Raw genomic sequence first — 10,743 nt, 5'->3', positions numbered from 1 at the left:
CAAATTTACGCATTTTGACAATTATGATTTAAAACGATCAAACCAGGGAGGGACAGTATTGGCTTCGTCAGTCTTGGGAGCCATGTTCCTGAATAAATATGCATTGGGACAGGACTCCTGTTTGGTTTGGGCCCATTTAGGAATCACAGTGGGAGTGAATGTTGTACAGGAATCACAGTAGGAGGGGAATGTTGTACAGGAATCACAGTGAGAGGGGAATGTTGTACAGAAATCACAGTGGGAGGAAAATGTTGTACAGGAATAACAGTGGAAGGGAAGTATTGTACAGATATCACAGTGGGAGGGGAATGATGTACAGGTATCACAGTGGGAGGGGAATGTTGTACAGGAATCACAATGAGAGGGGAATGTTATACAGACATCACAGTAGGAGGGGAATGTTGTATGGGAATTGCAGTAGTAGGGAAATGTTGTACAGTAATCACAATGGGAGGAATGTGTTGCAGGAATTGCAGTAGGAGGGAAATGTTGTACAGAAATCACAATGGGAGGGGAGTTTTGTACAGGAATCACAGTGGAAGGGGAGTGTTGTACAGATATCACAGTGGGAGGGGAATGTTGTACAGGAATCACAGTGAGAGGGTAATGTTGTACAGAAATCACAGTGGGAGGATAATGTTGTACAGGAATCACAGTGGAAGGGGGGTGTTGTACAGATATCACCGTGGGAGGGGAATGTTGTACAGGAATCACAGTGAGAGGGGAATGTTGTACAGATATCACAGTGGGAGGGGAATGTTGTACAGATATCACAGTGGGAGGGGATTGTTCTCCGGGAATCACAGTGGAGAGGGAATGTTGTACAGCAATCACAGTGAGAGGGGATTGTTGTACAGATATCACAAGTGGGAGGGGAATGTTGTACAGCTATCACAGTAGGTGGGGAATGTTGTGCGGGAATTGCAGTAGGAGGGGAATGTTGTACAGCAATCACAATGGGAGGGGAATGTTGTGCAGGAATCGCAGTAGGCGGGAAATGTTGTATAGAAATCACAATGGGAGGGGAGTTTTGTACAGGAATCACAGTAGGAGGGGAATGTTGTACAGGAATCACAGTGGAAGGGTAGTGTACAGATATCATGGTGGGAGGGGAATGTTGTACAGATATCACAGTGGGAGGGGAATGTTGTACAGATATCACAGTGGGAGGGGAATGTTGTACAGATATCACATTGGGAGGGGAATGTTCTCCGGGAATCACAGTGGAGAGGGAATGTTGTGCAGGAATCGCAGTGGGAGCAACCTGGTGGTCCTCCCAAAGCCCCTTAAATATGTTCGCTTGTTGGCATAGCAACCGGTGATGTAATTTCCTTTTCATTTATAGGAACAACACCTTCAACAAATATAGAGTATAATGGTAGGTACATTTTCCTTCTCGTGTGTTCCCATCTCTTACTGTCATATTCACGCATTTTGACAAATATGATTTATAACGGTCAAACCAGGGAGGGACAGTATTGGCCTCGTCAGTCTTGGGAGCCATGTTCCTGAATAAATCTGAACTGGGATCGGACTCCTGTTTGGGTTGGGCCCATTTAAGAATCACAGTGGGAGGGGAATATTGTACAGATCTCACAGTGGAAGGGGAATGCTGTATGGGAATCGCCGTAGGAGGGGAATGTTGTACAGGAATCACAATGGGATGGGAATGTTGTGCAGGAATCGCAGTAGTAGGGAAATGTTGTACAGAAATCACAGTGGGAGGGGAGTGTTGTACAGATATCACAGTGGGAGGGTAATGTTGTACAGGAATCACAGTGAGAGGGGGATGTTGTACAGAAATCACAGTGGGAGGATAATGTTGTACAGGAATAACAGTGGAAGGGGAGTGTTGTACAGATATTACAGTGGGAGGGGAATGTTGTACAGATATCACAGTTGGAGGGGGATGTTGTACAGGAATCACAGAGAGAGGGGAATGTTGTACAGAAATCACAGTGGGAGGATAATGTTGTACAGGAATCACAGTGGAAGGGGAGTGTTGTACAGATATCACAGTGGGAGGGGAATGTTGTACAGGAATCACAATGAGAGGGGAATGTTGTACAGATATCACAGTGGGAGGGGAATGTTGTACAGATATCACAGTGGGAGGGGAATGTTCTCCGGGAATCACAGTGGAGAAGGAATGTTGTACAGCAATCACAGTGAGAGGGGAACGTTGCACAGATATCACAGTGGGAGGGGAATGTTGTACAGATATCACAGTAGGAGGGGAATGTTGTGCGGGAATTGCAGTAGGAGGGGAATGTTGTACAGCAATCACAGTAGGAGAGGAATGTTGTACAGGAATCACAGTGGAAGGGTAGTGTACAGATATCATGGTGGGAGGAGAATGTTGTACAGATATCACAGTGGGAGTGGAATGTTGTACAGATATCACAGTGGGAGGGGAATGTTGTACAGATATCACATTCGGAGGGGAATGTTCTCCGGGAATCACAGTGGAGAGGGAATGTTGTGCAGGAATCGCAGTGGGAGCAACCTGGTGGTCCTCCCAAATCCCTTTAAATATGTTCGCTGGTTGGCATAGCAACCGGTGATGTAATTTCCTTTTCATTTATAGGAACAACACCTTCAACAAATACAGTGTATAATGGTAGGTTAATTTCCCTCCTCGTGTGTTCCCATCTCTTACAGTTATATTCACGCATTTTGACAAATATGATTTATAACGGTCAAACCAGGGAGGGACAGTATTGGCCTCGTCAGTCTTGGGAGCCATGTTCCTGAATAAATCTGAACTGGGACAGGACTCCTGTTTGGGTTGGGCCCATTTAAGAATCACAGTGGGAGGGGAATGTTGTACAGGAATCACAGTGAGAGGGGAATGTTGTACAGACATCATAGTGGGAGGAGAATTTTGTACAGTAATCACAGTGGAAGGGGAGTGTTGTACAGATATCACAGTGGGAGGGGAATGTTGTACAGATATCACAGTGAGAGGGGAATGTTGTGCAGAAATCACAGTGGGAGGAGAATGTTGTACAGGAATCACAGTGGAAGGGGAGTGTTGTAGAGATATCACAGTGGGAGAGGAATGTTGTACAGATATCACAGTGGGAGGGGAATGTTGTACAGGAATTACTGTGAGAGGGGAATGTTGTGCAGAAATCACAGTGGGAGGGGAATGTTGTGCAGGAATCGCAGTAGGAGGAAAATGTTGTACAGAAATCACAGTGGGAGGGGAGTGTTGTACAGGAATCGCAGTAGGAGGGGAATGTTGTACAGGAATCGTAGTGGGAGGGTATTGTTGTACAGGAATTGCAGTGGGAGGGGAATGTTGTACAGGAATCACAGTGAGATGGGAATGTTGTGCAGAAATCACAGTGGGATGAGAATGTTGTACAGGAATCACAGTGGAAGAGGAGTATTGTACAGATATCACAGTGGGAGGGGAATGTTGTACAGATATCACCGTGGGAGGGGAATGTTGAACAGACATCACAGTGGGAGGGGAATGTTCTCCGGGAATCACAGTGGAGAGGGACTGTTTTGCAGGAATCGCAGTGGGAGCAACCTGGTGGTCCTCCCAAAGCCCTTTAAACATGTCTGCTTGTTGGCATAGCAACCGGTGATGTAAGTTTCTTTTCATTCATAGGAACAACGCCTTCAAAAAATTCAGTGGATAATGGTAGGTACATTTTCCTCCTCATGTGTTCCCATCTCTTTTATATTCACGCATTTTGACAAATATCATTTAAAGCAGTCAAACCAGGGAGGGACTGCGTGGCCTCATCTGGTCAGCCTTAGGAGCCATGTTCCTGAATAAATAAATAAATAAACTCTCCCGTAATCACTTTATTAAATCTGTGTTGGGACAGGACTCCTGTTTGTGTTGGGCTCCGCCCATTTAAATTTTAGTGGTACCGTGATGCTCATGACGAGGTAGATGTGAAGGTTCAGAACCATTTAAAATTAAACACAGGTGTCCCGTGCAAGCATTTAATATATTTTTTTGTTCATTTCCGTACGTATTCGCATCTTGTACCTCATGCCTTTCCTAGTATTGCAGCAAGGCAATTCTAACTTTCATACACTTCGTGTCAAGGGGAGTGTGTCACACATCGCGACACACCCCCTTTGGTGGACAGAAGAGTTGGGCACAGGGAGATATGGGAATTCCGATATTTACCGGTCTTTATTTTAAATGGGTAGAGAGAGAGTGTGCGATTCTACAGAAATTAAACAAAACAACTTTGCCTTTCACCCTCACGGGATCCAGGTGAAAAAAAAAGTAATACATTAACAAAACAAACTAAAATAACAAAAGAGAAAATAAACAAAACAGCCCAACAGCAGCTTTCCAGCTCCGTACAGATGGTGCAGCTCTCTCTCGATTCGGGAGTTCCCCGGTCACAGCTGCACACTGGGAAGGGAGCACACTTTAAATACCTGGACTAATTAATTATGCACTCCAGGTGCGCGTGCCTACTTAACCAGTGGGTGTGGTCCTTCGATTGCCCTGAACCTCTCCCACAAACCGAACCATGCCACAGAGGAGTAGAGGGAAGTATCTGTCATATTTAATGATAAAACGTGGCATGTATGCAAATTGTGCATAAACATCTACTCTCAGTCAACTGTTATTTAATCATGTTTTAGCTACGCGGAAATACAATTAACCAAATTCCGAGAGAGTACATCAATAAAACTCGACCCTCAATGCTCTTCAAGTTACGTGAAAATCTTTTGCACAGTACCTGAGAAATTCAGCTTGCTGAGCACCCCCCCCTGGCCCGGAGCTCCAGCCCTAGACCAGCTAGACCAGCTGGGCACCCCTGCCTCCTGCCACTATTGACTTTCCGTAACTAACCAGTGCCTGCCCGCGGCAGATGGGTTCCCCCTCTGAGTCCGGTTCTGCTCAAGGTTTCTTCCTGTTATCAGTCAGGGAGTTTTTCCTTGCCACTCTTGCCCTAGGCTTACTCTTTGGGGGCCGGTTCTCTGTAAAGCTGCTTTGTGACAAAGCTCCTTTGTTAAAATCGCTATTCAAATAAAAATTGAATTGAATTGAATTGAAAATTGATGACAGATTTTAAAAGCACTTTCTTGCTGTAACGGAGCCATTTGCATTTTTGGAGTAGTCAACTTTCTCATGGGAATGACTGAGCTTTGCAGCGTCATAACATGAAAATGTGTATCTGTTACCTCACACTGATATTCTAACTAGCCGTATGGCGATAAACCTTTTCTGTTCATGTGGAGAAGAGACTATAAATAAATAAATAAATAAGGATGCATGAAGCTTATGGAAATTCCAGAGCAGCTGAAGCCATAGGCCTTTGTAAAATTTTACATTGACAAGAGAAATTGTATTCCATTCATTTAAGATAAACTGACTATAGTCGGTCTAAACTGTGTTTTTCTCAGAAACAGAATCGTGGTGGGACAAGTACCTGACGCTGGAACATGGCACCACTTTTGCTGCCGGAGCAGGCCTCTCTGCAATCGTTTGCTCCGCCTGTTGCTGTGTGATTGGATTGTGCTCACGGTACAGTATGAATGGAGCAGTAGTAGTTCGTTTCAGTTCACAGAGCACAGAGTGACCAAAGGCATCATTTCAAATGTTACGTTACGGTAGGAATGTCAAAATGTTTTTTTCGGACCGAAGAGCCGTTTTTTAACAGACCATGTGTTTCGCCATAGACGGAAACGACGAGAACGGAGAGACGAAGATAAGGAGTACCCTGGAGCTGCCCTGACCATGGTGGCAAGCGTCGACCGACAGGTAAAGCTGCCCAATACCTTGGGGAGCATTTTGTAGCTTTGCACAGCTTGTGGAAAGCAGTGATTCTCAAACTGTAGGCCCCTATATTACATTAGCAGCATTTAGCAGACGCCCTTATTCAGAGCAACGTATACAACTTAAAGGGGAATCGCACTTTATAACACTTCTGCTTCTCATGACTGATGTTGTCCTTCTCATGAATGTGTCGCCCTTCATTTTTCGATTAGTTATTTCATTTTAAATGTCTAACGTTAGAAACAACGACCTATTTTTTTTTTTTTTGCGCAAGTCCACTTAGTAGTACGGTTTCTGGTTTTGCTTTCGCGGCAAATTGAGAAGAAGCGAAGCAAAACATTCCGTTAACTTAGCGTTGAAATTGAACAAACTAAGGACTGCTAGCTTTTGTTTGATGCGATATCGGTGTAATAATGAGGTGCATTGTACCCGGTTGTTATAATGCCCCCGTTAAACTTGACTTGAAAGCACATTTTCATAGTTTTCCACGCGATGCAACTTTGTGCCAGACATGGCTGGATGTAATCAGACACCCCAACATAACAGCCAAATGAGGACTAAGAGTATGCAGCGACCATTTTGAAGGCACCGACTACCAAGGTGACCGTCTAAAGCCTGGAGCTGTACCCACTGTTTTCCCATCGTTGGTTGAACCGCTCGAGGTAGGTATTATGCGGGCTGGCTAACACTATCGCGTCTGTCTGCGATACATAGGATGTTTACCACCAGTTGCCGTTTGTCCTGGGAATAGCCTGTGGTTCCTCAAACTCGGCCCGCTCCTGACTCGCTCTCGCTCTCGCACAATCAAATTAGCCAGCTCTTCTTCTGTGTATTCCAGCTCGAATCGACAGGGCACAACAATCCCATGATCAAAAACAAAATCTCCTTCGTCCTCAGATATTTTTGGTTTCGCCAGCTAGTAGTCATACAAAACTATTTCTACGACCAACCTAACGTTATTGTCTGTAGGTATGCCCACATCAGAAGTCGCCCAATGATATGCATCCTCGAGTTCGACACTAAACTGCCCGGGTCTACTTCCTGCATTTGTAAAGGAAAACAACAAAACAGGGTAAAATATCAACATATTGAAATAACTAATTGAAAAATGAAGGGCGACACATTCATTAGAATACAATATCAGTCATGAGAAGCAGAAGTGTTATAAAGTGCAATTCCCCTTTAAGGCATTTCTACATGGCATCCATTTATACTGCTGGATATGTACTGAAGCAATTTAGGTTAGGCACCTTAGGCAGTTCCCCAACCATTATACTACACTGCCCCCCTCAGTGGGTCACGGGAAGTGTTGAGGTAGGTCATAATATTGTAAGGGGGGGCGGGAACTTGCTGTTTAGATTTAGACTTGCCTTTGACATCCAGCCGAATGAAATACTGCAATTTTTTTCCATCGACTGCACTATTTGCGGGGAACGAAGGAACAGGGAAAAAGTTTTCTGCGAGCCACCCCTTATTAAAATGTCTGTCCCGGGGTGACCCAAAGAAAACAGGTCAGGGACAGGTCAGCGAAGGTCACCTGACGGTGACCCCGGCCCGGTGTTTTCCCCTCTCGTTCTCCCAGCGGAGCGGCTCAGCGGGATTGGCCGAGGACGAGCAGGCGCCGCTGCGCGCCGGCGGAGAGCAGGGGGAGGGCGGGGCGGCGGGCGGGGCGAACGCAGACGTGGACTACGCCACCATCGACGTCTCCCAGCTGAAGAAGAGAGAGGCGGCGGACGAGCCGGGGCCCGGCGCCGACACGGACTACGCGGAGATCCGGAAGGAGAGGAAGGGGGGCGGAGACCGCGGAGAGGGAGAGGGAGAGGGGGAGGGGGGCGAAGAGGCGGCGGCGGCAGCGGCGGGAGAGGAGGGGGCCGCTGAAAATTTGGGGGCTGTGCAGCAGGAGTGCGCTGACGCTGGGGGTGAGTCTCCTCAGATGAAATAAGTAAAGGGGAAGGTTTGGGGGTGCTAGGGAGAGGAAGGGGTGAACAGAATGAGAGAGAGAGAGAGAGAGAGAGAGAGAGAGAATCGATGCTTCCAGCAGTTTGCCGGGTCATGTGACAGAGGCAGAGACCCGTAGGCCGCTCGCAAGTCCAGGCTCCGTCCCACACTGGGTGACCAGGGGTGTCCATTCTTATCCAAAAAAGAGCCACCATGGGTTTTCGATTTAGCCCAGCACTACAACATCTGATTCAACTGATTAAGTATTCATGGCCTTCAACCAAGACCTCTATAAGTAAAATCAGTTGTCTTAGTGCTAGTAATACGTAAATTGTTTGATTCTTTTAGTGTTGTCAACCACTCACATTTTTTTTTGTTTTAAGTAATCAACTTTCTCATGGGAATGACTGAGCTCAACTGTGTCATAGCAGGAAAATGCATGTCACCCTGATGTTCCGGTTAGCCGAACTGATGCTGTTTAAAATGATGAAATTTCTGAGATCATTTTAATTGGGGAAGTAACAAAAACATAGAATAGACAGTACGGAGATGGATAATGCAACGTACAGTACTTCGCTCCTGGATCTATGTCTAAAGTATATGCAAAAGTTTATTGATTATATTAAATGTTATAAAGGCAAAATGATGTGTGTGTTAAATTTAAAAAAAACATACAGAGAACAGCAGTGCTTGTATGTTATGCTGCTCAAAGTTTTGAACAAAGAGTGTGTTCTGGTTGTGATGAATAGAAGCAGCCTGTATTTCAAATGCTGACAATGTCATCCCCCTTTCTGTGATTATCCACCAAAATTGTTCTGCCTGTCTTTTGACTAATTACCTGGGGACCTCTGGTAACTTGTAATAATTGCGGAGGTCGTCTGTGATCTTAATCCCGTGCGAATCTGCCATGTCCGTAATTGGGGTGATTTGGGGTCGTATTTTACCGTTACGCAGAGCAGAGCCTTGACATTTTCAATCATATCCGGGGTGATAAAGTCAGTAAAATACAGACTTCGCTTATCCCGTGCTAATGCGCCGCACGAAACACAGACAGGGGGGGGGGGGGGGGATTACGTACTACTAGTATACTAGTAATACTAGTGCCGTACGAACAGCGCTTAAGGTAAGAAAGGAGGATGAGACTGAGGTGCAGATAATTTTGTTCTCTTTTCAGAGCAAGGCTGAAGATCAGAGAGGGCTCCTGTTCACAGATGGATAACGGCGTGAACTTCGGTCTAAACCCACATGAGAATAATGTTCAGTTTTAAAGGGGCAGTTCACCCGAAAATGAAAGAAAGCTACGTTTCATCTTACCAGGACTGCTATCTATCCATCCAGATAGTTTTTCTGAGATTTTATGTGATGTGTTAAACTTTCTCTCTCTTCCCCACTTATTCAAAGCACTGTGCTTATTATGCATTTATGATGAAGAAAGTTTATTTTTCAAAGTTTTTCTGACCCAAGTTAATTGTACTTTTTGGACTGAAAGGACCTTTTACTGTCTTGCAAAGAAAACTGGGGGAGAACATGTCTTAAACACAACTGCATTCCTTTTGCAGTCTTTTTGAAGTTATATAATATAAGGGTATATAAAATAAGGGCAGGACTAAATGAGGTATGTGTTTTTTTATTTTATTTTTGCTGTAAAATTAAGGAAAGAACAAACAAAAATAGACTTCTGTTCCATAGCAATTTGAATTATGTACAGTAAAAAGTGTTACTCTAACAGGATTTATGTTGTCAAAAAGGGATAAAATGTATTTGCTGGTTTGGCATTGAACATTTGTTTAACTGTACAGGTGTGGATTTACTGTTAAAAAATAATCAAATTCTGATTAACTGTCTAGGTTCATATTAGAAGGTTTCTTTAAAGTAAAAAAAAATGTTTTTAGTTTAATCGATGACCGTTATTGTGCTCACGTATTCAATTAGTTTTTTTACGATTGCTTTGACTCATTTTGCACCAGAGTTTCAATGTGCAAAACTCTTAACACAGAGTGCTGTACTGTTCATTTTGGGTTCAAAATGTAATATAGCATGCAAAATAAAAATACCAGTGTCAGTGTACTTGAAATTATGTACATCAAGCATCCCCTGTGATAGACTGCAGTATAGCGCTTGTGTTTTTATGAAAGACAAACAAAATATTAGATTAGATTATATGAAGTTTAATCATTAAAGAAAAATCATACAGTAATGCAGTACTGTAAACACAACTGTATTGTACAGTAAAGCAAAAACAGTTACAGTAACAACAAACTTTACTGTAAAGTACAAAAAAAACTGATTTTTTGTGCTTAAGCAGCATTTTGCCTCTCCGCTGTATTTGGCCACAGAATTTCGTCTACGTTGTATCTGATGTCTTCGTTGGCAAGACAGCGCTTAGAGTGAAAACCACCATGTTCCTCAATCGGCGACCGCAGCACAGAAGCAGAAAAAGAAAAAAAAAAACTCAGTGCTATAACGAAAACACAGTTCAGTTATTCTCTCCACCCGTACGCTCAACGGCGTAACAATTTAGAAGGCTTTTTACTTCAACCAAGCTCATTCTAAAACAAACACAATGCCACGTGTGTCAAAAGAAATGTTTTAATGTAGCTTAACTCAAGCTCAACGTTACAGCAATTCAACTCAATTACGTTATTCCTTCAAAAAGGCTATCCAAACAGACCCGCACTTGCTGGTCTGCACAATGCAAGCACATAAACATCTCACCAACACTTCCTGTACCACGCTCGCCACTGATAGGCCAGAACGCCAGCGCACAACCGCGCCTACATACAAACCAGGAAGCAAACACTAGCTCTGCTTAATGCGAATCGAGAGAGCTCCATGGCAAACCGATTATAACACTTTACCCATGCTAATTAAATATCAAAAAGGGACACGTTTGCGATCCACAAACAATCCCGGACGAGCCCCCAATTAATGTGACGACCCGCCTCAAGGACCGACACATGAAACGGACACCAGACTTTGGTTGAAGGAAATAACAAGTGTTTATTGAAAAAAATAACAAAATCAAACTAACTACACCAGCG

At 44.1% G+C, this 10,743-nt stretch overlaps 1 protein-coding gene across 2 annotated transcripts; it reads left to right on the top strand.

Annotated features, from left to right (window-relative positions):
- Nucleotides 1–4,962: 4,962 nt before the first annotated feature.
- On the top strand, nucleotides 4,963–9,772 carry LOC118227294 (circumsporozoite protein-like). Of its 2 annotated transcripts, XM_035417548.1 has the most exons (4): nucleotides 4,964–5,512; nucleotides 5,668–5,749; nucleotides 7,347–7,683; nucleotides 8,877–9,772. In XM_035417548.1, the coding sequence occupies exons 2-4, from the start codon at nucleotides 5,726–5,728 to the stop codon at nucleotides 8,885–8,887; spliced, it is 372 nt and encodes a 123-aa protein (XP_035273439.1). In that variant the 5' UTR covers nucleotides 4,964–5,512; nucleotides 5,668–5,725; the 3' UTR covers nucleotides 8,888–9,772. The 2 variants fall into 2 exon arrangements, with proteins under 2 accessions (XP_035273447.1, XP_035273439.1); XM_035417556.1 differs by having other exon boundaries at nucleotides 4,963–5,749.
- The last annotated feature ends 971 nt before the right edge of the window (nucleotides 9,773–10,743 follow it).

The sequence above is a fragment of the Anguilla anguilla genome, chromosome 1, assembly GCF_013347855.1.
Source record: "Anguilla anguilla isolate fAngAng1 chromosome 1, fAngAng1.pri, whole genome shotgun sequence".
Classification (NCBI taxonomy): domain Eukaryota; kingdom Metazoa; phylum Chordata; class Actinopteri; order Anguilliformes; family Anguillidae; genus Anguilla; species Anguilla anguilla.
Note: the sequence above shows the minus strand (reverse complement) of the source record. Positions and strands in the feature narration are given on the sequence as shown.

Excerpts from the sequence above, each read along its gene's own strand:
- LOC118227294 (XM_035417556.1), top strand. The coding sequence starts at position 5,726 with ATGGTGGCAAGCGTCGACCGACAG. Across the intron at positions 5,750-7,346 it reads TGGCAAGCGTCGACCGACAG|CGGAGCGGCTCAGCGGGATT; the intron begins GTAAAGCTGCCC and ends TCGTTCTCCCAG.